The sequence below is a fragment of the Anarrhichthys ocellatus genome, unplaced genomic scaffold (assembly GCF_004355925.1).
Source record: "Anarrhichthys ocellatus isolate YVR2014 unplaced genomic scaffold, GSC_Weel_1.0 scaffold4, whole genome shotgun sequence".
In the NCBI taxonomy this organism is placed as follows: Eukaryota; Metazoa; Chordata; class Actinopteri; order Perciformes; family Anarhichadidae; genus Anarrhichthys; species Anarrhichthys ocellatus.
Genome location: NW_022280034.1, coordinates 12,492,948 through 12,518,854, shown reverse-complemented (window position 1 = coordinate 12,518,854; position 25,907 = coordinate 12,492,948). Strand labels below are relative to the sequence as shown.

The window sequence follows — 25,907 nt, the reverse complement described above, 5'->3', positions numbered from 1 at the left end:
GGGGGGGGGCACTGCTGATGGAGAGGTGAGGCGGCAATGTTAGCAAGGAGACCCGACATGTGAGAGAGTTCAAGTACCCTTCGGCTGGGTTAATCATGGTTGACAGAAAAGCATAACTTAGTGGGTTCACCAGATGATAATTGAGAGGTGGAGACCGGGTGTGATGAGAAAATTTAAATGATAATTGTCTTCCTGCTTGAAGTAGAAGCTTCTTCTTTTTTTCTCTCATTTCAATTGCAGAGAAAAGTTTTTAGCTCAAAATGTCACACTTAAAGCAGAGAGCAGAGCATCCCCGAAGAGGATCTGTGTTTAAACATGCATGACACATCATGCTGCCCCTCTGTTGGAGACATCTAGAGGTGCTGTTTCCTCCAGGAGAACAGCCTGCTGAAACAACAGCTATCAAAATATCCGGGTTGTTTCTTTTCAAAACTTTGGTCAAATGAATGACATTCCCATCAGCTTCGGACGTAGTTTGTGTTTAGTGCTAATTGGCAAATTCTGGCTAACATGTACCTGCTGAACATCAGCATGTTAGCATTGTTTTTCCGAGCATGACTGGGCTCTGATACTGTGAGGCTGTCTCATTGGAATTACTGTAATCACCCGTTTCCAACTTGTGAACGCTCACGTCAGCGTCCACGTCGTAACGGCAACTTTGCTTTTGGAAGCTGCTATTCACTCGGCCAAAGCCTGTGTCTTAATGTGATCAAACCGCAGATGTAATTAATACAGCGCTTTGTTGTTATTTCAAGGGTTATTAAACTGCTAAGCTGTTCTGTGAAGTGAAGTCACAGACATGGGAATGTTTCCATTTCTAAGAAAGAGCCCATTTGACGCAATATACTGTGTGTAGAAACAGGGAGGGAGTGAGAACAATCCTTAATGTGCCTGTGTTCCATTTAAATAGAGAGATACACTGCACAGTGTATAATAACCTGAAATCTGGGCAAGAAGCCCAAGTCATTTTTCTGATAAATGTGGTTTTATTTTCTCCAAGAGACATTTAGAAAAGGATTTTAATAGTTGCACAGCAGTTGCATATGTGTCTCTGTACTAAAAAGATGTCAGCGATAGTCATTACTGAAATTAGATTACAGAAATCCTGTTCTTGAGTCTTGTTCTTACTGTTTGTTTTTAGAGCAGACAAATTGGTGGATATGCCGCATGGATTTTTTTTTTTCTTCCCTTGTTCACTTAGTCAAATATGGAACAGAAGGCTCTCTGTGACATTTACCCACAATACTGTTCTTCACACCGCCACCAACTGGACTCCCACTCTCTCAATGTGAAGATGGAAGATTGTTTCAACAGTTTGTTTCAACAGTTCCCCATCAACCAGCCACCTGCTGACTAAAAATGGCCGAATGCTGTTATTTACCAGCACACACAGGATGTGAATGTAGTGGCTGAGAGGCGGAGAGAGACAGGAGCGGTTCATCAGGACAACAAGGAGCACCTGCGCCCACCTATACACAGCACTGTGTGTGTGTGTGTGTGTGTGTGTGTGTGTGTGTGTGTGTGTGTGCAGATGAAAGCCATGTTTGTGAGGGAGCGGAGAGGACAATAGTATGCCTACATTGCATGAGTATAAACAGCTGGATGACTCCCTAAATTGAGAAACATAACAATTGCTGCACATTGCAGGGTGTTGTTTTAAGAATTGAACACCAGAAAGCTACACCTTTTATGAAAGTCTGGACGCCAAAAATATATTTGTTGGCTCAGTGAATCTAAGTTTTGCGTAATTTGCGTCCATCTGATGTGTAAACCTGACACTGTCCCCTGCGATTCCTGTGATCACAACACCACAGCTATATGTTAAAGTTAGCTCATTTGCCAGGAAGGCCACCTACTGAAGATCTAATGGAGCCATGTTAAAGATGTCAGCATTTTCACACAAAACAGTGTTTAATACAACATGAACAAAGGGAGCTTTCTGAGAGTTATTTTTACAAACGGCAGGTGCTCATGTACCGTTGTTATAAGCCTGAAGACGGAAACCTTTGGTGAAAAACTGTGGTTTCCATAAGGGAGATGTTATCAAACCACTATCTGTATTACGAAAAGGCAAAATTAGACTACTGCATATTGGCTCAAAGTACATTTTATTTGCAAGATGTTTGCTAATATTTTACAGCCATTTTTGGATTCTGTCCAAATCTTTATCTAAATTATGAAAATGTATTTGTATTTTAGGATCTAAGACACAATTGAAATCACCCGAAATGACTCTTCGAATAACATGAATTAAAGTTAATAGTTAATAATTAAGAATAGTAGTGCTTAGAGTGACACATTATGAGTATCTGTGATTATCTACACGTTTAAAGGGATCACCCGGTTTAACTAACACGGCCTTTTGCTTTAGCTGAGAAAAAAAAAGAGTTGAGGAGTCTGGTCTATCCACTTTCTTCAAAGTCTAATACGTGCAGCATCTTTAGGATGGGTTTCTTGTCAATTGTTTTTTTAGATTTAGTTTGCCAATCATATTCCTTTTAATGTTTGCCTCAAAGCATATAAAGCTCTTATAAAGCCATATACACATCTGTCCCTCAGTCCCAAAATAAGGGTGGCATCATTAGAAACATGCGAGTGCCTCCTTACTGTCTCCATTTGTCAGGTATATTTCACATAGTGCTATAGCTATAATAAGCCCACTGAGTTTGAAAGTTCAGAGCTCCTGCGGGCCAACGCGAAACAACTTAAAAGTTGCTTTTAGCCAGCAGAGCGGTATTTTTAGTGTGGCATAGCGGCCATTTCCCACTGTCATCACAACACTCTCCCCTCACTTCTATAAGACCCCCAAGGAGCAGCAGAGTGTAACAGCTGAATAGAAGTGAACACGTCTCTAAGGCACCTGCTATCCCCTGAGAGGAAACAGTGCACACATAAACACGCACTTATTCTCTCTCGAATGCATGTACACACACTCTGAGACACTCACACGCACATGTGTGACGGCTACACATACATACTTGCACATAGAGAGGCTGGCAATCATGGTACAATTTCTCCATAAACACAGTGTAAAGACAGGTAGCCATTTTGCCTCCCTGCCTGTCAGTCAACATTCCCTCACATGACTCTTAACTTGCTTTAGCGCATGAAGGCCCATCTGCATGCCATTACTGTGGTTTTCGACGCTAATGGAGTCATTTTGCCAAGCAATAAACTGTAGGGGAACATTAGCACCCAAGATGCAGTCTAACAACGCACTAAATTGACGGGTGCCGACGTGCGGCGCATCGCTGAAAGCGCCTCCGGGGCGAAGCAATGCAACAATGGTCCTTCATATTAATAGCCTTTAGTTTCTCAGAGAAGGATGAAAAGACGGGGAGGGAAAGCCCTGTCTTAATGTACATAATGGACCTCAGTCACTCAATCACACTCATCCCCTATAGTGGGGCGGAACATTACTCTACAGGAACTTGTACAAACAGGACATACTTACTGTATGTGCTTATGCATGCACTCGCAAACATTTGCATAATATATTACAGAATACCGAGCATGTACGTGATACAAATCCACAACAGTGTCTGAAATGCCTCACACTAGTCCATCGGTTAAAGTAACCACATCATTTTCAGCTGTAATTTGGTAAATGCACATATACTCTAACTTGGCCACTGCAAGATAACGATTTAGTCAGTGTAAACTAAACTCCTCATTACCCATATGAGTGTCTCATGAGGTCTGGTTAGGTAGTGTGTGTTGACATTTTGAGTCCTGGGCTTTTATTTTTGCACAACAATTGAATAATGCTTTCCTCAAGGTTTTGTTTTAGGTCCGTCAGAAGCACATGTTGATATGCATCCACTCATATGAACATGGTCCTCACAAGGATACAAGTACACACACGGGCGCTCACGTGTGGTTGGTTCATTTAGAATGATGCCTCCAGGTTCCCCCTGTGTGTGTGTGTTTACCACCGTGATTGCATGCCTTTAACATGTTGACATTCAAATTTAATCCGTCCTTGGAATTTGACAGGCCCCAACAACATAAGCAAAAAATAGAGGCAGAGTGATTAAAACAAGGAAATCCAATCACACATGCTTCTTATGTCAGCGAGCGTTCACTGATGAGTTGCCGGCTCCACACATTACCCTACCACGTACCGCCAAATGCACAAACACACGTCCACGCGCGTTCACCGCTACGCAGGCAGATTTTGGCACACACTTACAAATGGCTGTACAACCAAGTGCACACACGCACTGCCGCAACAATACTAATTAATCCAGGTATCTTTTCCCACACAGGATATCCTTGGCTTTCATCCCCTCCTCAATTAGATTGAACTTCCTACTGTTATGTTAGTGTTTGGATTAGGAGGAATTATGGGGGAATGCTAATGTTTGAAATCCTCCTTTGCCTTTGATTTACTGCATCAGACGCTTGACAGCTATCTGGCTTTTCTAAGGAGAGGTGTGTACTTCTTCTTTGTGTGTGTGTGTGTGTGTGTGTGCATCTGAATTAGTGTTTATGCTGCACAAACGCGTTAGCTAAACCTTCGCTACGTGCTAGCACCTTCGCTGGCTCTCGGTAATAGATACACAGGCGTCATCCAGACCTTGCATCACTCTGCCAGCTGCCGTTCTTTTTTTCGTACTCCTTAGCTGAGATAGGTCAAAATGAGAGCAAAGGATCCTTAAGATGTTTTCTATGTGAACTTTAACTCGGTCTTTCGTCTCCTTTGGGACTCTGACAACAAAGACCTACACTTAAGTCTTAATCACATAAAACACTGCATAGACATTTTCACCTGACTTCAAATAAGCCGTTTACTGCTAATGTGTTAACTAATATGTTAATTAGCAACTTCCGCGGTAATTACATGGTCAAGAATAAAAGGCAAATTTAAGTATAAAACTAATGGTTTTGCCAGTCACTGCAGCTGGCTCTCACTGTTATATACTGATGTATAGCTACTCTGGGAATTGTGTGAAATCACCAGACTCCATGTACTTATAAGTGTAAGATGTCCTCGACTTTTTCACAGCAGACATTTTGACATGTCACCACAGGGAAAAAGCAGAAGTGTAATTCGTTGGGTGACTCATGTCTTCATTCTCAATGTACCAGTGGTGCAAATGTCGTCAAAAATGGATCCAGCAAGTCACTGGTTGCTTGTTCATCCGATCTCTCCCTTTTCAATTTTGCTTTTCTGGACCTTTGTGGCGATTCCTTCCACAGATCTATCGGCCCTTCAGCATTGAAGCTTTGGATTGTGGATCCCTCGAGTAACAATAGCATCAGCGTGTCCATCAACTCTGCTTTCAGAGTTGACCTCCAATCGGTCTTGATTCTAGACAGCTGAATCCTCTCTCATTAGCACACACAAGAGACTGTGAGAGCCGACACCACATCATGGAGCATTGGAATGCATCTGTTTGCTGTCCCTATTTCTATATGTTAAAAGGTGGTTGCCACTGATGGGACCATCAATACATTATGTTTAAAGACATTCAAATTGGAAAATTCTCCAGCATATCTCAGAGGGAAGAACAAAATGGTGTTAGGACTTTGGTATTTGATCAATAGCAAACTTTTTTGACAGTGTTGCCAGTGTTAGCTAATAACTTTGCAGGCATGTTCAGACATATTCGAATGCAGAGTTGCCTCAAAATGTGAAAGCTAGCGGCAAAGGGGAAAGTTGGCAACTTCAGTCCTCTTTAGCAACTCTCACATGGACAACGCCATAATGAGGTTATTCTTTGGTGGCCAATGACAAATTGCAGTACAAATATGCCTCAACCATAAAATGTAACACTTTGTACATATCGTGGTCATAATTATTCAGAAATATAATTTCAGGATTTTTTTTTACACTACCTCCAGGAGCTCACAATAAAAACATTTTGGTGCCTTCGTCTTCTTCTTCAGTGTTCCTGCTAAACGGAGCTAAACACATCCAGAAGCAATCCGAGTTGAAATGTTATCAATCCTCTCAAGACCAGGGTTTTATATCAGAGTTTTCAGCAGAGAAGGAGGAGAGTGATACAGTTACATGCTTCAAGGCAAGAAGTTCAATATTGTAGCCCTCAATGTCAAGATGCTGTAAAACGCCTCTACCAAGGTTTTAAATTCAACACGAGCACGCTCTCAGCCTCACACCCCCTCCTCCCCACCACAGAGAGATGGGAGGTTCGCCTCTCCAGGACATCGCTGGTAGAGATCAAATCAGCCTTTGAGCTGCCTTGATCTCTGCTTTTCTCCTTTGGTTCCCTCTTGTTCTTCCTCGCCTCTCTATCGCTGGTCCAGAAAGTGCAGCATTGTAGATTTGGGGTCTGCCGGTCGATGACGGGCCTTTCGGATCCTGTCGGGATTTAGGGTTTATTGGTTTATAGACAGAGGGAATGTGTGTCCGCAACATCAAACAGAGAGCCTTTGGTCCGTGCTGGGGAGAAACACCATGAAAACAGTTTGCAGTTCCCCCATGATCACTCATCAGAGGGACTGAATGAGATATGCTAATAGATCCTGAAAACCCTGCGTGTGAGTCCCTCTGCAGTGTGGATATTTCCCTGTTAGTGCCTGCTTTCTCACAAACACACTATCCTTTCTTCGCTCTGCATCCGTTTGTCATATTCTCACCAAACATTGTCACACAAACACATGTAGCAGCCATTCCCACCAATGCATCATTGACATCCAGTCCAGCCTGGAACGTGTCTCCCCCTGTCACCTCCCCACACCCTCCTCTGAACCTCCAGTCCGCCAGCCGCCTTGAATTATTCATCTTAATATGCCTATTTGACAAAGCCAGCCGCTGTGCTGGATCGCCAAACATTACAGGCAAGAAACATTTGTTTCTCTGTCTCCATGCGTCTCACTCGTTCACTTTCTGTTATTGACTTCTTCTCCTCTGTTCCTCCTTTCTCATCTTTTCTCACAAATGCCACATTCCCCTCCCGTTTATTGGCATCCGCTGTCACAGTGATTTGCTGAAGTGGATGTGACGGGCAGCAAGCCTCGTTCATGCATTCTACTAAAGCCATACATTTGCTCCAATATAATTTGTTCTTCCTTTCTATTCCTTCTGCTTCTTTTGCATGCTGTGTTGGACAATGAGAGAGTGCTTTCTCTTCACTGATTTAATGTTTCGCCCTTGTTTTGTCACTTATAATATATGCAAATTGCAGCCCTGGAAAAAAGGTAGGTCTCTTTGCTTTTAGTAATCAACTCCCACCGTTACGTAAACAGAGAAATTACATCTGTGTGTCATTATGGTTGAGCATTACAGAGGCTGCTTGACTGGTGCTGCTTGACCCGGCTCCGAGAGCCAAAATGCTCCTCTCCCTCATCTATATTTCAGTGCGCTGAGGGTGTTCCGTAATAATCCCAATTTGTGAACATTGCAGGCACCACTCTGCCATTTCCAAGCACTGCAATCTGTAGTCACATTCCGCTAAGGTGCCGGAGTAACAATGGTCATGACTACCTGAAATGCTATACATTTAAAGCCTGCAGCAGCCATCTCCCGTGCTGCTGGAGTACTTTTATTTCCACTGAAACTTAGCTCCGCTCGAGCAGTTTCCTAAATTTGTGACTGCTCTTATCACTAAAAGGCTTTCAGCGAGTCGTACTTTTCAGAATCTGACCTTGAGTTGGTCGGTTCAACCTGAGGAGACGTCAAAGAGTTTGGACCCTTGCCCTTAACTGTAGACACACATCCGATATTATTTGGAAAAAGTAGTCCATGGCAGCTTTGAATGGAGGTTATTTGTTTCACATTCCTTTCAAAATCTTCCCAAAAGCCTTTACCAAAAATAAAGAATTGGATTAAAACTGATTCTTATTTGCTTTGTTGGAAACCTTTGGCTTCAGGATTGATTCCTTTAATCAGCCTTAAAGGAATAACTAATCTGGGTTGAGGGCAGAAGTAAACATGGCGCTACTACTGTGGTGGCATCACACTGGTAAATCTGCACGATAACACTGTGATGTTTGTCATTTTTAAACTTTGGCAAAAGAAAATCAGACATTTGTACATAATAATAATACTTTCAACAATGTGTTTCTAGTTTTTTTTTTATGAAATTAAGTGTATTTCAAATGATTACTAGCAAGAAATCATGGAATGCAAGTTGATTTATAATCAAAATATAATATAAGTTTGATTATAATCATTTGTATTCAAATTGGCAAATAACATCATTCGTCTTAATTACTAGGAGGTCGGATGCAAACCAAGAAATATAAATATGTCTATTTTGAATGATTTAATCCATCCAAGGGAGCGACTGCCGGCAGTAATCGACTCCTGTATCCGATCTTTCACCGATTGAACCTGGTTTCGATCCAAAAATGACAACATCCACATGCCAGCACCTCTTAAGCACAAATGTTAAGCGGTATTATCCTACATATTTAATCCATACAAAAACTGAGGAGAATTAATGTCATGGTGTGGTTTTACAGAGAGTTACATGACAGACTTATTTACTGACTAACCATCTTACTACTGGAGTAAATGGTCCGGCACCTAACCACCCATGAAACCACAGGTCATTTTATACAGATGTTAATTAGTGAGCTTAAGAAGAGCTGGTAGGTGGATTTTGTTATCTTTGGCCAGAGCTAGGCTAGCTGTTTCTAGTTTCCCTGCTAATCAAATCTACCTGGCTGCTGGCTGTAGCTTCATATTCAACCTGCAAACATGAGAGTGGCATCAACCTTCTGATCTACCTCCCGGCAGGAAAGCCAATGAGTGTGTTTCCCAGAATGTCGAGCTATTCCTTTAAAGTGTGTGTGTGTGTTAACCTCCAGAGGCCTTGAGTTTGGCCCCTTTCAGCCTAGTTGGCTCTCAGGCTTAGCCCTCCATTTACAATCAAACCCTGCTGCTTCTCTCTTTTTCTAATGAGGGCTGGAGGGATGTATCTGGGCCTTCAGCTGTTTTATCTGCTCCCGCTCTCTCTATTTCCCTCCTACACCGCAGTCAGGCAGGAAGTGTAAATAAATAAATATCTCTCCTTATTGTATCCTCCAGCCTGCCATCAATCTGTCAAGCTGTTCTCCTCTCATTTACAATAACGCCACACCATCCATGATATGGGGATGCTCATCAGCCAAACCTTTCACAAAGAGAAGCAGAGTTTTCCCCACAATCCTTCACATGTGCCAAACAACCTGACGTTCCCTCTGTGGGAATCATTTTGGCTCCTCCAAGCACATTTATCTACAATTTGATTGAATTTCATGTACCATAAAACTGTAATAATAGCAGAATCAATTATTATTATTATTATTTTTCACTCTCTCTCTTGTCAGTCTTAATGGTGAGGTGTTACCACTCCATCCCAACCGCCTGCTTCAGGTTTTCATCCTTACATTGAGCTGCAGAAGAGGCTGGACCGACACAAGCGTTCTCACACACAGATCGCCCCAGAGGTAAACCGTCTGAAGTGAAATGTGCGCGTGCAGAACACAGCGCTCCACTGCTCTCTATAGGTTTGTTCATGACAGCGCATCACTTCAATCCTCCAGGAGAAATTCCTGCCTCTGTGCACTCAATTGTCCGACATTTTCGTGCTGTTAAAAAGCTCTCGCAGTCAGAGGAACTTTGTCTTTATTTAGCTAATGTATCACTTTCAAAATCAACTGGATTGAATCAAAAACCAAGGTGAATACAAGGCTTATTAACATGGCTGTAAAAGACACTCTGGAGATGCAAGTGTTTCACTGTGTTTTCTGTGTAACTTTTGCTGCCTTTTTGGGGATTTTTCACTTGAATGAAAACCCACATAATGCACTTCTATTCTCATATTTCATCCAACCCTTTCACCGAGGGAGTCTCATTTTTCTTTTCATGCTGGGTTTCCTGCAGCTTTCCCCTCACTTCCGTCAAGTTCTCAGTTGCAGTTCAAGGCACCGTGTGGGCCCGACTTACGTCTCCTGCTACCTTCGGCGCCACCTTGGATGTTGGCTTGATCTCTCTACCACTGCATTGTTGTTGTCAGTAGGCCTGCAGTTTGTGAGACATTTCACAGTGAGATCATGAGCGCGGTCAACAGTGTTGGAAGACGTATTCAGATCTTTTAGTTAAGTAAAAGTACCAATAGTCTTTCATTCGAAACCCTAAAAGAGCAGAAGTATCATCAGTTCCATGTATCAAAAGTAAATGCACTGTAGCAGGTCGAGGTGGAGCTATTCAGGTACATTTAGTTTGGTCCAGTGGTTACATATAAAATAGCATGGATAAACTCAAGTTAAGTACAAGTACCTGAAAACTACTTATGAACAGTACTTGTGTAAAAGTCTGCGTTATAGTCGCCATCCCGGTTTAACGGGAAAAGGTGTTGAGGTGAGGTATCTTTAGCCATGTTATATTCTGCGATACAAGACTTTCCATATTAGTCTTTCTTCACTTGTTGACAGCATTAATGAAACTCATTAGTGACGGAAGAGTCGTTGAAATGTCAGTTTTAATTAATATAGTGCAACAGTCCTTCACCCCTCATTTAATCAAATTTGGGATACTGAAAGAAATAATTTCTGACACATTTAAACGACACACACACACACACACACACACACACACACACACAGAGACAGACAGAATCTCCTGTGTCACTTCAAGGATAACTTGAACTAACTTTGCAGAGTAGGACAGGATGGAAAGAAAGAAAAAAAGAACGTATTGTCCGGATAACTCATTATAATAAGACCCACCTAGGGGTGTTGCTTTATATAATCGGCTCCACACGGAGTCTGTACATCTGAGCGGATGAGTGACAGATGTAAACATCAAAGTGGCCAAATTCAAGCCTGTAGTCTCAAGTCTCAACGATGGTGAGTCAAGTCTGTGCCTTTGTGGAACAAAACCTCTGTGAGTTTGTTTGTTTGTGTGTGTGTGTGTGTGTGTGTGTGTGTGTGTGTGTGTGTGTGTGTGTGTAGTGTGAAGGGGGGTGGTGGTGGTGTGCTCAGCATCATCCTGCTCCTCTGCTGTCGTTCATGAACACAGACCTATTCTGGTCCCTTCCTCTCTTACGGCAGAGAAATGTGGGCTGACACAACAGTGAGTTTTATAAAACCCAGCTGGCAGGCTTTGTTATGCAAGCACATTACAGCCCTGTTCCTGTCGGTGTTTTATAGGAATAATCCACCCGAAAACCCATTAATGCTGTCACCAAAGCAGCTATCGGTTTCTGGGCCCATTTTAATTGTTTGATTGTGTGTTGGTGTGTCTCTTATTGCTGAAGTTCACTGAAAGTTGATTAGTGTTTGACCGGTGTGAGTTTTTTTGTAGGCCTGATACTGATATTGTGTCACAGCCATTGATGATATTAAACAACTTTTAATGTGGTGTTTGATGCCAAGACAATTCAAGGTTTCATTGATTATCTACTTGTCAGGAAGAAAATCCCATGAAACAAAAATGCCGTTTATGCTTTAACCAAATGAAGAAAGCTAACCATTTTCCAAATTGGTTGTACAAATTTCAGAAAATATTGTGACATTTTCATTATTACATTGTCATTCTGTTTGAATACATTTGAGATCACATGCTTTCTATCATAACTGGTGCATTCACATGCTTTAGTTTGGAAGTCAAAACAGGAGAGACAAACAAAAAGGATTACATGAGGTCTATTAGGTCTGTTCTGCAGTCAGATGTCAAATCTTACAAAAATTATCAACAAGGAAGAGTTTCCAAACTGTTTACATTTGTATGAGAATGTGAAAATGATATATTCAAAACCGTATAAACGCACAAAATAGACTTAGAGCGCATCTGCATTGATTGCATATTGAATAAACCATCAGCAACCGCTCATACAGAAGAATTTAGCATCATCAGACATAAGAGGCAGGTTTTAATGCGTTTTTCTGCCTGCTACTGTCCTCCATGTCGCTAAGCGGCGCTGTTGAGCTTAAATGTCACGCTCACTGTCACGTTAGTTTTTAGTGTCACGTGACCGGATATGCAACTTCAAAACATCAGTTGGATAGCGGGTGCCAGCAGCCGACCCTGTATGGTGTCAATGATGTTCTTCAGCTGACTTTTAGAAGTGGGAGTGAGAGAAAACGTGGTTGTGTGAGTGATTTTATGCCGCCGACATGGCGGGTCCGCTGCTCGAGTTTGAGACCGAGATGTTTCTGAGTCTGTTTGAATGCGACGGGCTGCTGGTGGTGGCGGAGGGGATGGGGATAGACCGCATCCTGCTGCAGTTCATGCGGGTTTACTCGGAGCAGGGCAGCCTGGTCCTTCTGCTCAACACAACCACACCTGAACAGGTGAAGAACACACACACACACTGTTAGGTTACCGCTAGCTAACATGGCTCCTATGTGGGCTTCATAGCTTGTCCCGTCGCTAACTAACGGGGCGGCGAGGTGGCTGATATGGATAATGTAAATAAACCGTTACTCGGGGTGTTAAAACAGAGCTTTTTAGATAGTTTGGTTGTGAGAAATTTGTTCTCAAGACACTTAAATGTGTTGTCTGTCTGGGACTGACTCGTGACTGGGACACTTAATGTAATGGAGCAATCATTAATGTTATTAATCTGTGCTTTTCCTGCCTACATGTCGTGAAAATGGCCAATATAGAGCATCACATAGCCCATTGTCATTATTAAAGACTTTTAAGCTAGAAACTAAAAACATGATACTGTGATGAAATACATCAATGCTAGTGTTAATATTGATATTTCTTATCAAATTTGCATTTCATGGTTAAAAATGTCTCTGAGCGTGCTCTACTGTCTTACATCTACCATAATATTTCAAGACTAACAACAATAGGCAAGACGACTTTACAGAGACAACATATTACAGTCTTGCATGTACTCCTGGGCAGCCAGGTACCCGTTGCGGCATCCAATGTGTAAAGGTACTTGGAGCAGCTTTAACAAACTCTTTCTGGTCCTCTCTTCTCAGGAGTATTTCATGGAGCAGCTGCGAGTGGAGGGCGTGACCCACCTGCCCAGGACAGTGACCAGCGACGTCAACAGCGCCGAGCGCTATAATGTCTACACTGAGGGAGGGGTGCTGTTTGTCACCAGCAGAATCCTGGTGGTCGACTTCCTCACTGACCGCATCCCTGCTCATCTCATATCAGGTCAGATATGAGATCATGGCTGAAATAAAAGCCATGTTTCATTTCTTTTCTTTACACATTGTGATTTGTTCATCCTTTGATATTATGTCAGTTATTACAAATTTGTATACGCCCGCTTATATTTCTTAATGGCCTTAACGCAGGATTGATAATTGATACAACAGAACTTTTAACATATGATCTGTTGGCTTCGGCCTGGTTAAGGGGAACAGTAGTAATCTTAAAGACACCAGGCCCCGGTTTTCAAGCATGATGTCACTCACAATTTGATTGACAGGTCTTTTAATATGGGGACTAACAAGAGAGACAAGTTTATATTTTTCTCTGAATTTGCTACTAGAACAAATCCGCCGATATCTTTAAATATTTGTACAGATTGGCTGAAATACATTTTATAACAAGATTTGAACGTTAAGTTTAAAGGTTATTAAACAATAAAACCATTTACATCAAAACCTTTTATTAAGGGATGTAGTATTGATTGATGGCTGCATTACATTTTTTTTTTTTTTTTTAGTTTTCTGTTCACTCAGAGTGGTTTTAGTACCAAACAATAACCCAGACTGTCTTTCCATTCCACCCCCTCAGGCATCCTGGTGTATCGTGCTCATAAAATCATCGAGTCGTTTCAGGAGTCCTTTATCCTTCGTCTTTTCAGACAGAAGAATAAGACAGGCTTCATTAAGGCCTTCACTGACAAGGCCACGTCCTTCTCCTCGGGCTTCTGCCAGGTGGAGCGTGTTATGAGAAACCTGTTCGTCAAGAAGCTCTACCTTTGGCCCAGGTATGACCGAACATAATAGACCTATTTCACTGCATACATTTAAACGTATCATAGCGGGAGAAGCTCATGTGTAACTAAATAAAGACTGGATTCCTCCCTCATCCTTCTTTACCTTCACTTTCTTAACCTGCTTCATTCAACAGGTTTCAAGCATCAGCAAACACTGCACTGGACAGGCACAAGCCGGAGGTGGTGGAGCTCCATGTGTCACTGACGCCTGCTATGAGGGCCATCCAGAGCTCCATCCTGGACATCATGAGCGCCTGTCTGAAGGAGCTGAAACGCTACAACCCCACCCTGGATGCTGAGGACCTCTCAGTGGAGAACACGCTAGGCAACGGTTTCGAAAAGGTCTGTCACTAATGACATAGATTAAGATGCTTTGGTATGGAATTTGATGTTACATTTAAAAAAAAAAAAATCTGCTTCTGTTTGGCCTCTTATAATGGGAACAAGAAAAAAACGTAATAAAAAGCAGACACACGTGCCATTCTTTATGGTCGATCTTTTTCCTCTTAATGGGTGTCGATGCTAAATAGTGAGATGAGACGCCTGAATTTGCACCCAAAAATACTATTAATGCTTTTATGTTTTTTGTTAAAACATGACCCAGAATGTTATACCCGAGTAATGCTAGGACTAAAGATATTTAACACACCTTCTGTTGGTGTCCAACAACTGTAGTTTAATTCATTTTTAAGGTTGTGTTTTCCTTCCTCCCATCCAGACCATCCGTCACTACCTGGACCCCTTGTGGCACCAGCTGGGAGCGAAGACCAAGGCCCTGGTCCAGGACCTGAAAGTGCTGAGGGTTCTCCTGCTCTACCTCACACAGTACGACTGCGTCACCTTCCTCAATCTGCTCGAGTCGCTGCGCTCCAGCCAAAAGATCTTTGGATCCAATTCAGGTAAAACTAGAACTTATTCGGAAGTACCTAGGGTAAAAAGTAGTACCTAATTATTGTGATTAATCAGCTTTATTCATGTTTGATTGCATGCACCTGTTGTTGTAACCATCAGGGTGGCTGTTCCTCGACTCCAGTACCTCCATGTTTATGAATGCCAGGGGTAGAGTGTACCGCATCCCAGAGAGCAAGAAGAAACTCAAAGTGGGAGCGGAGGTGGAGAAACAGTCATCCTCTGCCTTAGGTAACTGACCAACGAACAGGTCTCTGACAACAAGTTCTTCAGAGTGGATATACACAACGGTATCTGCTTGTATGTGCATCGATGTGGGAATGACTAAAGGCTGAGTGTGTGTGTGTGTGTTTCAGAGGTGAAGAGGGAACTGGTGCTGGAAAAAAGCCCCAAGTGGGAGGCTCTGACTGAGGTGCTGCAGGAGATTGAGAGGGAGAACAAGAGCTCTCAACATGACCCAGGTTAGAGCTCAGTTCTGTTAGAGCGCTATAAGAGTCCCTCGTGTCAACAGTGAATGTCATCGCTATTCTATAGATTTGCATATAATGAACTATAGTAACAGAGTCTCATAAAAAATACCTTTTAGTTTCCAAAAGGTGAATTTGAAATGACAAAATGCCGACTATGGGATAGGGCTTTCTTCTCCTAGACATTTTTGCTTGTCAAAGCAAGAAATAATAATATTAAAGATGGCTGCATTCCATTTAGGTGTGCTAGTAAGCCTGTGATTCTGAACCAGGGGTACAGTACTTGTACCCCCAAAGGGTGCTTCTGCATTTGATGAGGGTACACAGACAGATTGTGGAGTAATGTGAAAAAAATAGAGATCACAATTTGACTGATTCAGCTGCAACACCGGAACATATACCTGTGTGAGTCCCAATATCCACCGTTCTCTGTATATGATGATGATGATTCACTAATAATAACAGTTAACAGACGGATGTACACACTCTTCTGACCCTGGTGTCTAACTGCCTAACATGCCCCCCCCCCCCCCAGGCCGTGTGCTGATCTGTGCCAGTGATGACAGGACTTGTGCCCAGCTTCAGCAGTACATCAAGCACGGCTCTGACTGGATGCTGAACCGACTGTATGTCCGCACAGTCGGTAAACGGGACTCTGCTGCGGCCGCTGCAATGGCACTCGAATCGCACAAAAGGGGCCTCGGCTGGCCTAAAAACGGAGCCACGGGAAAGGAGCCCGCACAGAAGAAAAAGTCCACGAAGAGTAAAAAAAGGCCATCCTTGACCCTGACCCAGATGATGGGGAAAGAGATGGACGAAGCAGCGGCGATGGGCAGCAGTGGAGATGAGGGGGACCCAATGGAGGAGGATGGCGGGGAGGAAGAACAGCTGAAGCTGGATTTGTCGTCGGATGCCTACTACGGTGTCCTAAAGGAGCCGCTAACTGTCATTCACCCGCTTAAAGGTCTCACTGACCCCCACAGCTTGACGCGGGTGCTGCATGAGGTGGAGCCCAGTTTCGTGGTGCTGTACGACGCTGAAATCAGCTTTGTGCGCCAGCTGGAGATCTACAAAGCTAGCCGGCCTGGAAAGACACTAAGGGTGTATTTCCTCATCTATGGAGGCTCGACAGAAGAACAGAAGTACCTGACGGCGCTGGCCAAGGAAAAGAGAGCCTTCGAACACCTGATCAGGTCAGAACCATTTCCTTCTCCTCCTGAACCTCGGGAGCATCTTTTGGTGTGTGTTTTGGTGATGTGTCTGCTTCTCCTTGGTGCTTATGTGTGTGTTTCTCTGCAGGGAAAAGGCTACTATGGTCATCCCAGAGGAGAGGGAGGGGCGACAAGACACCAACCTAGACCTTGCTAGAAATTTAGAGCCTGCCAATGCCACCACCAACACCCGCAAAGCAGGCATGTCTATTTTAATCATGTTCTCTGTTTTTATATATTTTTTTTATTCACTTTGAATTTGACAGTTTCCTTTATTTATCCTTATAAAAGAAAGTCCCACATTTTCTTGAATAAGTGTCTCATTGTTTTGTGTTTCTTATCTCCTGTCCAATAACCAGGAGGCCAGGATCAGCCCAAGGAGCCCTCCCGAGTCATTGTCGACATGCGCGAGTTCCGCAGTGAATTGCCCTCTATGTTGCACCGCCGTGGGCTGGACATCGAGCCCGTCACCTTGGAAGTAGGTGACTACATCCTGACCCCGGACACATGCGTGGAGCGCAAGAGCGTCAGCGATCTGATTGGCTCGTTGCAGAGCGGCCGCCTCTACACCCAGTGCCTCTCCATGACCCGCTACTACAAGAAACCGGTGCTTCTCATCGAGTTCGACCCTGCAAAACCCTTTTCCCTAATGGCCCGATCAGATTTCCGTCACGAGATATCGTCGACTGATGTTTCTTCAAAACTCACGTTGCTCACCTTGCATTTCCCCCGGCTGCGTATACTCTGGTGCCCCTCCCCACATGCCACAGCTGAGCTCTTCCTGGAACTGAAGCGAGGTCGCTCTGAACCCGATGCTGCAGCGGCTCAGGCAGTCACAGCCGAGTCAGACATGGTGGCTGAATCGGCGGAACTGTACAACCCCGGACCTTACGACTTCCTGTTGAAAATGCCTGGGGTCAATATAAAGAACTATAGGGCTCTTGTAAAAAATGCAGACAACCTGGCAGATCTATGCAAACTCAGCCAGGACAAGCTCGCAGAATTACTAGGCAATGCTAACAACGCTAAGTCGCTGTATGAGTTTCTGCATAATGTCGCCGATGTCCCTGCTCCTGTGCAGAAGGCCAAAAAGACATGAAAGGCAGTAAAGAAATTGAATTTCCCTAAGAGGGATAATTAAATGTATATAAATGTAGTTTTCCTGGTGTCAGGAATAGTTTTGCATTGTAAAGTTGGATGACGATGGCGTGATGTAGAATGTTGCAGACTGAATTCACATCTTATATTTGTACGGCATGAGTCTTTGTCATCAAACGTGAAATGTGTTTTATATTAATGTACAGAATGAACTGAAATAATGCAGTTTCTTTCTATTGTATTTTGTAAACTACTCTGAAATGGTACTTTTATTAGTTGTTTTTTATCTTGGCAAAAATAAATAAAGTCTGAATATTTTTTAATTGTTTTAAATAACCTTTCTTTCAAAATAAAGCTTTCTGGAACAACACCTTTTTTATAACCCTAAAGGGCAGAAAGTTAAATGTAAAGCTTTTATGTTTTTTTATGTATTATTTACTCCAGTGTTCCTGTCCTTCATACCTTAAATCCACACTCCACAGGTGTTTGACTTCTTGCAAAATGGAACCACACAAACCAGTGCTTCATAATTGTACTTAACAGTATTTTATAAACTCTGCTTTAATGTACTTTTTTTTGCCTACTCTTACCATGACTTGTATTTTCTAAAGTAGTCATTTTAAAGGTTCCTTACTAAAGTGCTGAACTACACTTGACATCACCCATTCCAGAGCATGGTAGTGCTCTTGTGCTCAGTATCTGATGCACTCCTTCAGTATGAAGTACTTTCCCTCCAGCAAATGGTCAGTTAGTGAAGCACACAGGAGTAATCTGGCTCTACCGTGTACATTTAACTTCTTTAAGTAAACTCTAACATAGAAGAAACGGAACACAGTAGTAATGACATGTTGTCCTGTGCATTTAGTTTTAATAATCCCGGGTGTCTATTTCAAGATACCAACTTGTGGTTACTTGGCTGAGGATTGCTTTAGTTTCACCACACTTTATTTCATGCTCGGAGGTAAAGATGTCTGATTTTATTGTCCTGGTTGTGGATGTCCACCAGGTTCACGGCCGGAAGTTATGCAACACTAATGTTACCAAATCATATGTGACGACAAAAAAAAACACGTGGATTTCAAATATAAATCCGTGGAGGTGTTGAATTGTAGTTGGAGTAACACCGGCTCCACTACCCCCCCTCCCCTCGAGGCTTCCTAAACCACAGCGTCATTACGTCACTCTGCATCCGAACCGAGACCAGTCGCAGCCATTTTACTCCGCGAAATAAACTTCAATCCCACAGCTAGGGGGGGAGAAAAACAACATACAGAAGATAATTCCGCTGACACCAATGGACATCTTACTGTGAACCAGAGCTCGGACAGGTTTGGGCTTCGAGTCTTCACATTTCGGTAAGACCACAGTCCCCGCGCGACGCTGTCTTGTTTTTAGCATGTTAGCGAGCTAAACCCGAGCTAACTAGCGAACTGTGAAGAAGAGGTTGTTGAGAATTATTCGCGGTATGCAGACAGAGACAGCTGACGAGGCTGTGCGGTAAAAACGTGGACGACAAGGGTTTTACTGTAACAAACGTTGAGATATGTTTAGTCCGAGGAATGATGTCCACGGAAGCGCATCATCGTCCTTTATGATTGGTGGCGTTACTGTCCCCAACTCACCTGTCAGATTTAAAGTAGCGCTAGCTAGCCCACGTTAGCTCATCCCACACCCACCCATCTCCTCCACTGCGATAACAGGGGCTGTGGTGGAGCCCACGGCCATCTCACTCAATAATAACTTTAAAATGTGTTCTTGCCGTTTGAACAAGCTAGTTGTCACGTTATTTGCGAGTGCTGTGTTCGTGTGCTGCGTGTTTATTTCAGCCATTTGCTCTCTGGACGCTGCGGCATGGCAGACGGTGTAATTGTGAATCTGCAGCCGTCTTACTCAGGAAATACTATCCACCACACGCGCGGTGTAATGAGGCTCCGCTGGCAGTCACACAAACGCGATGATGTTATCTTATTGACCTAACGACTGAAGCGAGGAAAGTGAGGTAACTTTAGTGGCGCTGCAGTAAAACCGGTCGCGGTAGACCTACGGGATGTGGTGCCACAGGCGGCCCTATCCAGTCAAAGTCTGTCACCGAAAAGTGTGAATTATTAGTATTAACTTAAACGCTGTGCTTATGGTTTGGATGGGAAAGTAATTATCCCAATGTCCTCTCCGATTACTTCAGAGTGGAGTTTCCACGTTACAATGTGTGTTTGCATACTCTAGTACCCTATTTGTGTCCACACATCTTAAAAATGGTGCAATATCTGACTCCCCCCCCCCCCCTGCAGTGATTGTGGTAAATCAGACTGCACTGAGTTGCAGGGGTTAATAGCCCTGTCATGCTACTCTCACTCAGAACAACATGCCACCCAGGGAAGTTCTTTCTGATTTGTTTATAGTCCTCCTACTTTACATTACCAGCCTACATACTTCTTCATGGCAGGCTGCACTCACTGTTGAAGTTTGGCTGTGTAGCTTCTTCTCTTAGCTGAGACTGTCCCATGGTGTTTGGCTTCCAGCCATTGATCCTTTTGTACCGTTTCTTATTAGAAGTTTTTTACTTCAGCTAAGTCCACAAAGGCAGGAAACGACACCACACGTGCGTGTGTGTGCGTGCGTGTGTGTGTGTCTGTGCGTGTGTGTGTGTCTGTGGGAACTGAACAGAACAAGTGACTAGTGAAAGAGCCACAGTGATGACATCATTTCTGTCTTATCTCTGGATAAAAGAGGACATTTTTGTTGGAACCAGACGTGGTCTATTTAAGGCCCAGGATACTGCAGACTGGAGTGGTTCTCATGCTCTTTGCTTGTGCTTGTGTGTATATATGGTACAGCTAGTTGATATTAGCAATGTTAACTATCCAAATATTATTTATTTGGATGTGAAACCCTTATTATACATCATAATGGACACAATGGATAAGATGATTTTATAAGAAGATTCCCAGTCATCCAGGACATAACTGTAGAATATCTAGTTTTTAGCTTTAAGATTGTCGGCCTATATAAATGTGCTGCCTCAGGGTTTCGTCACAACATGTTCTGTTTTTCCATAGACAACTGTCAGTGGTGCGTTCATGTTGTTTTAACAGAAACCAGACCTCATGACAGTTTGATTTATTAGCTCTTCGACTAAGGCGGCAGTTTTCAATTATCTCATGCTGTCATTCACAGTGCATCTCCAAGGAGCACAATAACATTTTACAAAAACTTTTACCTTCATTTAAATGACTGATTTCACGTTGAGCTACATTCCTGCTAATTAACACACATTTGCTTCAAAATGAGACTTAAAGTAAGATTCTCCTTAACACACATTCAGTACATTTTCATTTGGCAAAATAAGTAATACACAGTATGTTACTCTTCTTGTCTGGACCGCGGCCGTGACATTCAGGAACGTTTTTCCCGGGCTCATCAGAAGGGTGCTCGCAACACAGCCCTAGTGCTGGAGGGTACTTTATCACGTGAAGGCTTCACAGCCGGGCCTGTTCGTAGCCAAGTTGACCCACGACTACGTAGTGTGCAGAGACCAAGTGGTGGTATCTCTGTGTTTGTTACTGAGATACGTTCCTATTCCATTGAATGGCTTCAAAATTATTCCCTGATTGTTTTGCTGAAAACAGGATTATGAAATAATAATAATAATGCATTTTATTTGGATAGTGCTTTAAAAGGTACTCAAAGGTACTTTACATGGTAAAGACAGAAACAATAAAATACTGGTTAGACGTTGAATATTGTTTCGCATCCTGAATCCACACCCACATGTGAGGTTATGTATTTTTCATTGAATCCTGTCTTGAGACACTCAGGCAGATGTTTGCCCTGCAGTAGAAGGTCATAAAGCCTTTCACCTGCACTGCACTGTGTCTCAGCCAAGCCTTTTATATTGTTCTGAGAGAGAGAACCTCGGGGGGGTAGACACACCCAGATACTGTCACTGCACTGCTTATATGTTGACTCAAACCATTACCTAGTTGAACTCTGATCCTCAAGTGCTGCAGAAAATATAGCACAGATGAAACCCAACACCAGTTTTTGTTTTCAGTTAATCACAGAATCCACCCTGGTTGATTTGGCACGGCCTGAGATGACCGCTCCACAATAAGCATCGGTAATGTCTGTGGAGGAATACCTTCACACCACCATCAAACTGAAGTCTGGGTTAATGGCCGTGTTAACCAGAAAGTATTTTTAGCTTTTCCAGTGAGAGCGCAGCGATAGGAAGATGGCTCGGTTAGTCAGTTTGTTGCCTCTTTTGACTTTTCAGGCACTTACAGGTTGTCCACTTTGAGTGACTTTCTAAGTATTTGACCGATACTCCGACCGCCTCGCTAGCTGTTCAAATGCTGATTGAAGATTAACTTTTTGTTGCCTTCTGACAATCATTGTCTGTGTGGCGCTGACTCCCCATACCGGTGTTGTTTTGTACTAAATGCAATAAACAGGGTGGCTCAGTTATGTCTACGTGGATCACTTTCTTCCTTTGTCTCAATGACATGTTGAGGAGACCAGGTCACGGGTTGTTGACAACACATTCAGCAAGAAAGCCGACTACGTGCTGGCAGGAAAGGGAAGCGTATGTTTGCATGTGGTTGCACAGTCTAATGTTGATCATTTGCCAAAGTGTGGGGGCCACTGCAATCACATCACCTGTGTCAGGTTTGAAATACCAAATGCACCCAGTGGCAGAAAACAACAGCACTGCTTCGCAACAGAATAATATAATAGAGCCCACATCTGACTGTAGTAGTGCGTTCACTGGTTTGTGTGCGCTGTATGTATTACCCTTTGATGAAACACACGGTGCTTGTTGCCATTAAAAAGGAGCAGAGCTGCAGGCAGCGCCCGCCTCTGGATCCGCTCTTTGATTCTGCTGCTTAAGCTCTGCTGTTTATCTCACAGCGCCCCGTCAGCCGTGACAGTTGTTTGTTCCTTCGTCTCTCTTTTGCAGCCCACTTTCTCTCGCCCTCACCCACCATCATTTCGCCCCAACACACATATACACGCAGCATGTAGTGCTCTGACTGTTGGAATCTGTCTGACTTTTCCTGTCTTTTATTCCCGCCAATTGAAATTAATTTACCGTCAAATCAATGGTTTCGACGAAGATGTGTTTTACTGGAGAATACTGTATTTCTTGAGGAAATGTTGCAAAAGCAGTATCTGGAAATCATAGCCCGAAAAACAGAAGCACAATATGTATGATGCTGTGGTCAGGGAAGAACCTTCCTAAACAAACATAACGTAAAAATATCAGATTTGTAGTACAGGACCATTGCCTGCCCTGAGTGTCAGTAAATTGACACATCAATAAATGTGATGTGTTTATGTTAAGCACATGTCCTGAAAGCTTCTGTGTGTGCAGTGGATTGATTTTTATTTTCCGAGAGTCTCTCTCTCTCACTGCAGCATGATGCGGCACTACAACTCTTTGATCATCCGTACGAAGATGTTTCTATTGTCTCTGCATGGATCACCCACTTCCATTGTCATAGAGACCGCTGCAGGTTTTCCTAGCAACCCGTGAACTTACATTTTCAGACCCTGAGTGTCGGCCAGTTTCATTCAGGCATCTTTTAGTGGTACTCTTCATCTGTTTTATTCTCCACTTATCTTCAAGCACACTTATGCAAGCAACATTGGTGTCTGGTTCGGCACTGTGTTTGTGTTTTTATCTCACTATTTTAAATGTTTAGTGTAATATTACATCAGTTTCTTGTAGTTGCTCCTCCTTATGTACTCTTTAAAATGTATTTAAAATGTATTTGTGGGATGTATAATACCGCAGCTTTTATATGTATGAAATATTTTGTCAACTTCCAATGACAAAAGTTATTTCTGGGCCGAGTCGTACCTACATAGACTCACTTTAGAGACTGAAAATGAAGACGTTACAGGACTGAACATGCATCTAGAGGTAAATCCTGCTGGCTCATCTCCTTGAGTTGCGTTTGTGATACTCCTGTCTGTCTGCCTGCCTGCCTGCCTCCCCCCCACCAGGTTTGACTCCATGGCTTAGCGTGGCTCTCGACAGCCACTAGCCCGAAAGTCGCTGTCCTCTGCCACTACAGGTAGACAATGGCCGCATCGACTGAAAGACTATTATTCATTCATCAACAGTAAACAATTGTAGTAAACAATTGCCAGCCAAGCCTTCTTATAGTTAAGGATTATTCTGCAGTGAAGAATGAAATCCAGTATCTGCATGGTTGATAAATGTCATTGCTCAATGCTCTCCACTGAAAGACAACCTGAGAGAGATGACTGTTGACCAGAGTCCATGCGTGTAGACTCTCTAACGGCTTTGGCTTGGCCTAGAAAAGACAAAGCGAATGGCCTCACAGCACAGGATGCGTCCTTTGATCGTTATCTGAAGGAAGTACACGCTACAGAGCAGGTCACTGATGCGGCCACTGGAGATCTGTTACTGCAGTTCTGTCGCAGAGAACATCAGCGCCTGAGTAACGTCTGTAGCTCAGTTCTTAGTGGCACTTCGTCACCATTAAGGGGCCAGAAAGTGGCTGCGGGTCAGATGCCAATCTTCAGGGTCATTTTGCAGTGGTCGCCAGATTCAACATGAACCAATTCTGATTGGCCGGTGAATGCCAAGTAAACAGGGTTTGACTCTCATGTTAGTACTCGATGTCTGATTGGTTGGTCTGAATCCACGCTCCCGAAATGTCACAGATGTTATAGCAGGTTACAGTTACTACAAAGTACACCAGAAAGTCCTAAAGACAGAGGCGTCGCATCTAAAACTGACTGTGAAATACTTCCTTCTAGTTCCATTCATCATGTAAAGTTCATCTGGTACGAGTGTTTATAATTCTGTCTGTGAACAGCGTCCCAACAGTACAAGAAGCTCACGAAACTCAACAGGTGTGTAGTTGAGATGAAAATGAAGGTTGAGTTCGTAGATGGGCGTGGTCTGAGAATGGGGCCATTGTCTCCTCCACTTTATGCCCCTGGCAAACTTTAAAGGTGTGTAGTTGACATTCAAATTAAGTCTGAGTTTGAAGATGTGTGTGTGGTCTGAGTAAGGCCTCCGTAAGAAAGGAGGGGGTATGAAGTTGGGAGGGGGCCCCAATTAACACTCCTGGTCCTATTTGGCATCGCGGCTGGTGTGACCTGTTGCAAGATGGACTCTAGTTCTTACAAGGTTTGAGTTTTATGCCCTTATTTGTGACATGCACGTTCATGTATGGCTAAGCTAATTATTTATAGTTTCAAAAAATAATTTGGATTGTCATTGGTTGTTTTGATTGTTAAAATAAATAAGGAAAAAAAGATGGAAGAAAAAGCAAAAATATATTTTTTGAAGAAATAACATACCAGTCTTCTTTTCACTTACTTTTCCAGAATTCCAGCGGCTTAATTAAGTTTTCTTTAAACATTTTCTACCCACTTTCTGTTACCACAGAGAGATATAAACCTATCATTGAGAAAGACCATGTTTGGCGTAAACTGCAGTGATCACTAGTCAGAGAAAAGCCATACAGATTACCGTACAATCATTAAAAGCAGAACACGAGATGATGAAACATGGGCTTTAGGACTTGTTGTGTTTGGACACATAGCATGACCTCAGCAACCAGAATGGACAACATTCAGACATGTTGAAACCCAACGAGTCCAGTTCGGTCCGGAGTCTCCCTGGTCCGTCTAATGCCTTTTGGCACTTTGAGGACCTACAGGGAGAAATATCAGCAGCCATAGGAACAAAGTGGTTCTCAGCCAAGAGCAACACATCAGGGTGGTTAGTAAAGAGTGCGGAGGTCCTGTGGGTGATGCTGAAGAGCGATAAATAGCATGCATGTCCAGACTGCGCAGCCTGTCGTCTGCTGCTTAAGAGGCTGTTGGGAAGCCATGGATACTGAACTGTTTGTTTTGCTCCCCGAAATGTTTCCGTTCCCCCTGTTTTTGAAACGGCCACAGCGACGTCATATTCCAGATTATGTCTGAACAGAGAGAACATTCATGGACAAGCTGGCGTTGTTTCGCACGAGCAGCGGTTCGAAGCGATTATTCACTATAATAGCCGACCCAGCTCGTTTAATGAATAATTCGGGCTGTGACTGAGCTCTTCCAGATGGCCCAAATGAAATGCCACCCGTAGCATTTCACCAGTTTGGTGAAGTAGTCATACCAACAGGATGATGGTTGTTATTCTGAATTACTGACGAGGAGCCCTCAAAATATCCTTGAGTGTAGTCGTCCTACATTTCCCTCAAACTCCTCACTCTCCCTTCTTGTTTCTTGTGTCCACGCAGGTAGCGGCAAAACCAGAGGGGGCCGTGACCCATACCCCCCCCCCCCCCCCCCCCCCCCCTGCTCTTCCCCCCCCCCCCCCC

General features: G+C 43.3%; 1 protein-coding gene across 2 annotated transcripts; it reads left to right on the top strand.

Annotated features, from left to right (window-relative positions):
- The first annotated feature begins 11,390 nt into the window (after nt 1–11,390).
- Nucleotides 11,391–18,276, top strand: ercc4 (excision repair cross-complementation group 4). 2 transcript variants are annotated; one of them, XM_031843249.1, is made up of 10 exons: nt 11,391–12,246; nt 12,892–13,072; nt 13,661–13,856; nt 14,000–14,207; nt 14,584–14,764; nt 14,877–15,005; nt 15,131–15,235; nt 15,777–16,434; nt 16,541–16,653; nt 16,812–18,276. In XM_031843249.1, the coding sequence occupies exons 1-10, from the start codon at nt 12,070–12,072 to the stop codon at nt 17,549–17,551; spliced, it is 2,688 nt and encodes an 895-aa protein (XP_031699109.1). In that variant the 5' UTR covers nt 11,391–12,069; the 3' UTR covers nt 17,552–18,276. The 2 variants fall into 2 exon arrangements, with proteins under 2 accessions (XP_031699109.1, XP_031699110.1); XM_031843250.1 differs by lacking the exon at nt 14,877–15,005.
- Nucleotides 18,277–25,907: the final 7,631 nt, after the last annotated feature.

Excerpts from the sequence above, each read along its gene's own strand:
- ercc4 (XM_031843249.1), top strand. The coding sequence starts at position 12,070 with ATGGCGGGTCCGCTGCTCGAGTTTGAGACCGAGATGTTTCTGAGTCTG. Across the intron at positions 14,208-14,583 it reads TAGGCAACGGTTTCGAAAAG|ACCATCCGTCACTACCTGGA; the intron begins GTCTGTCACTAA and ends CCTCCCATCCAG. Across the intron at positions 16,435-16,540 it reads GCCTTCGAACACCTGATCAG|GGAAAAGGCTACTATGGTCA; the intron begins GTCAGAACCATT and ends GTTTCTCTGCAG.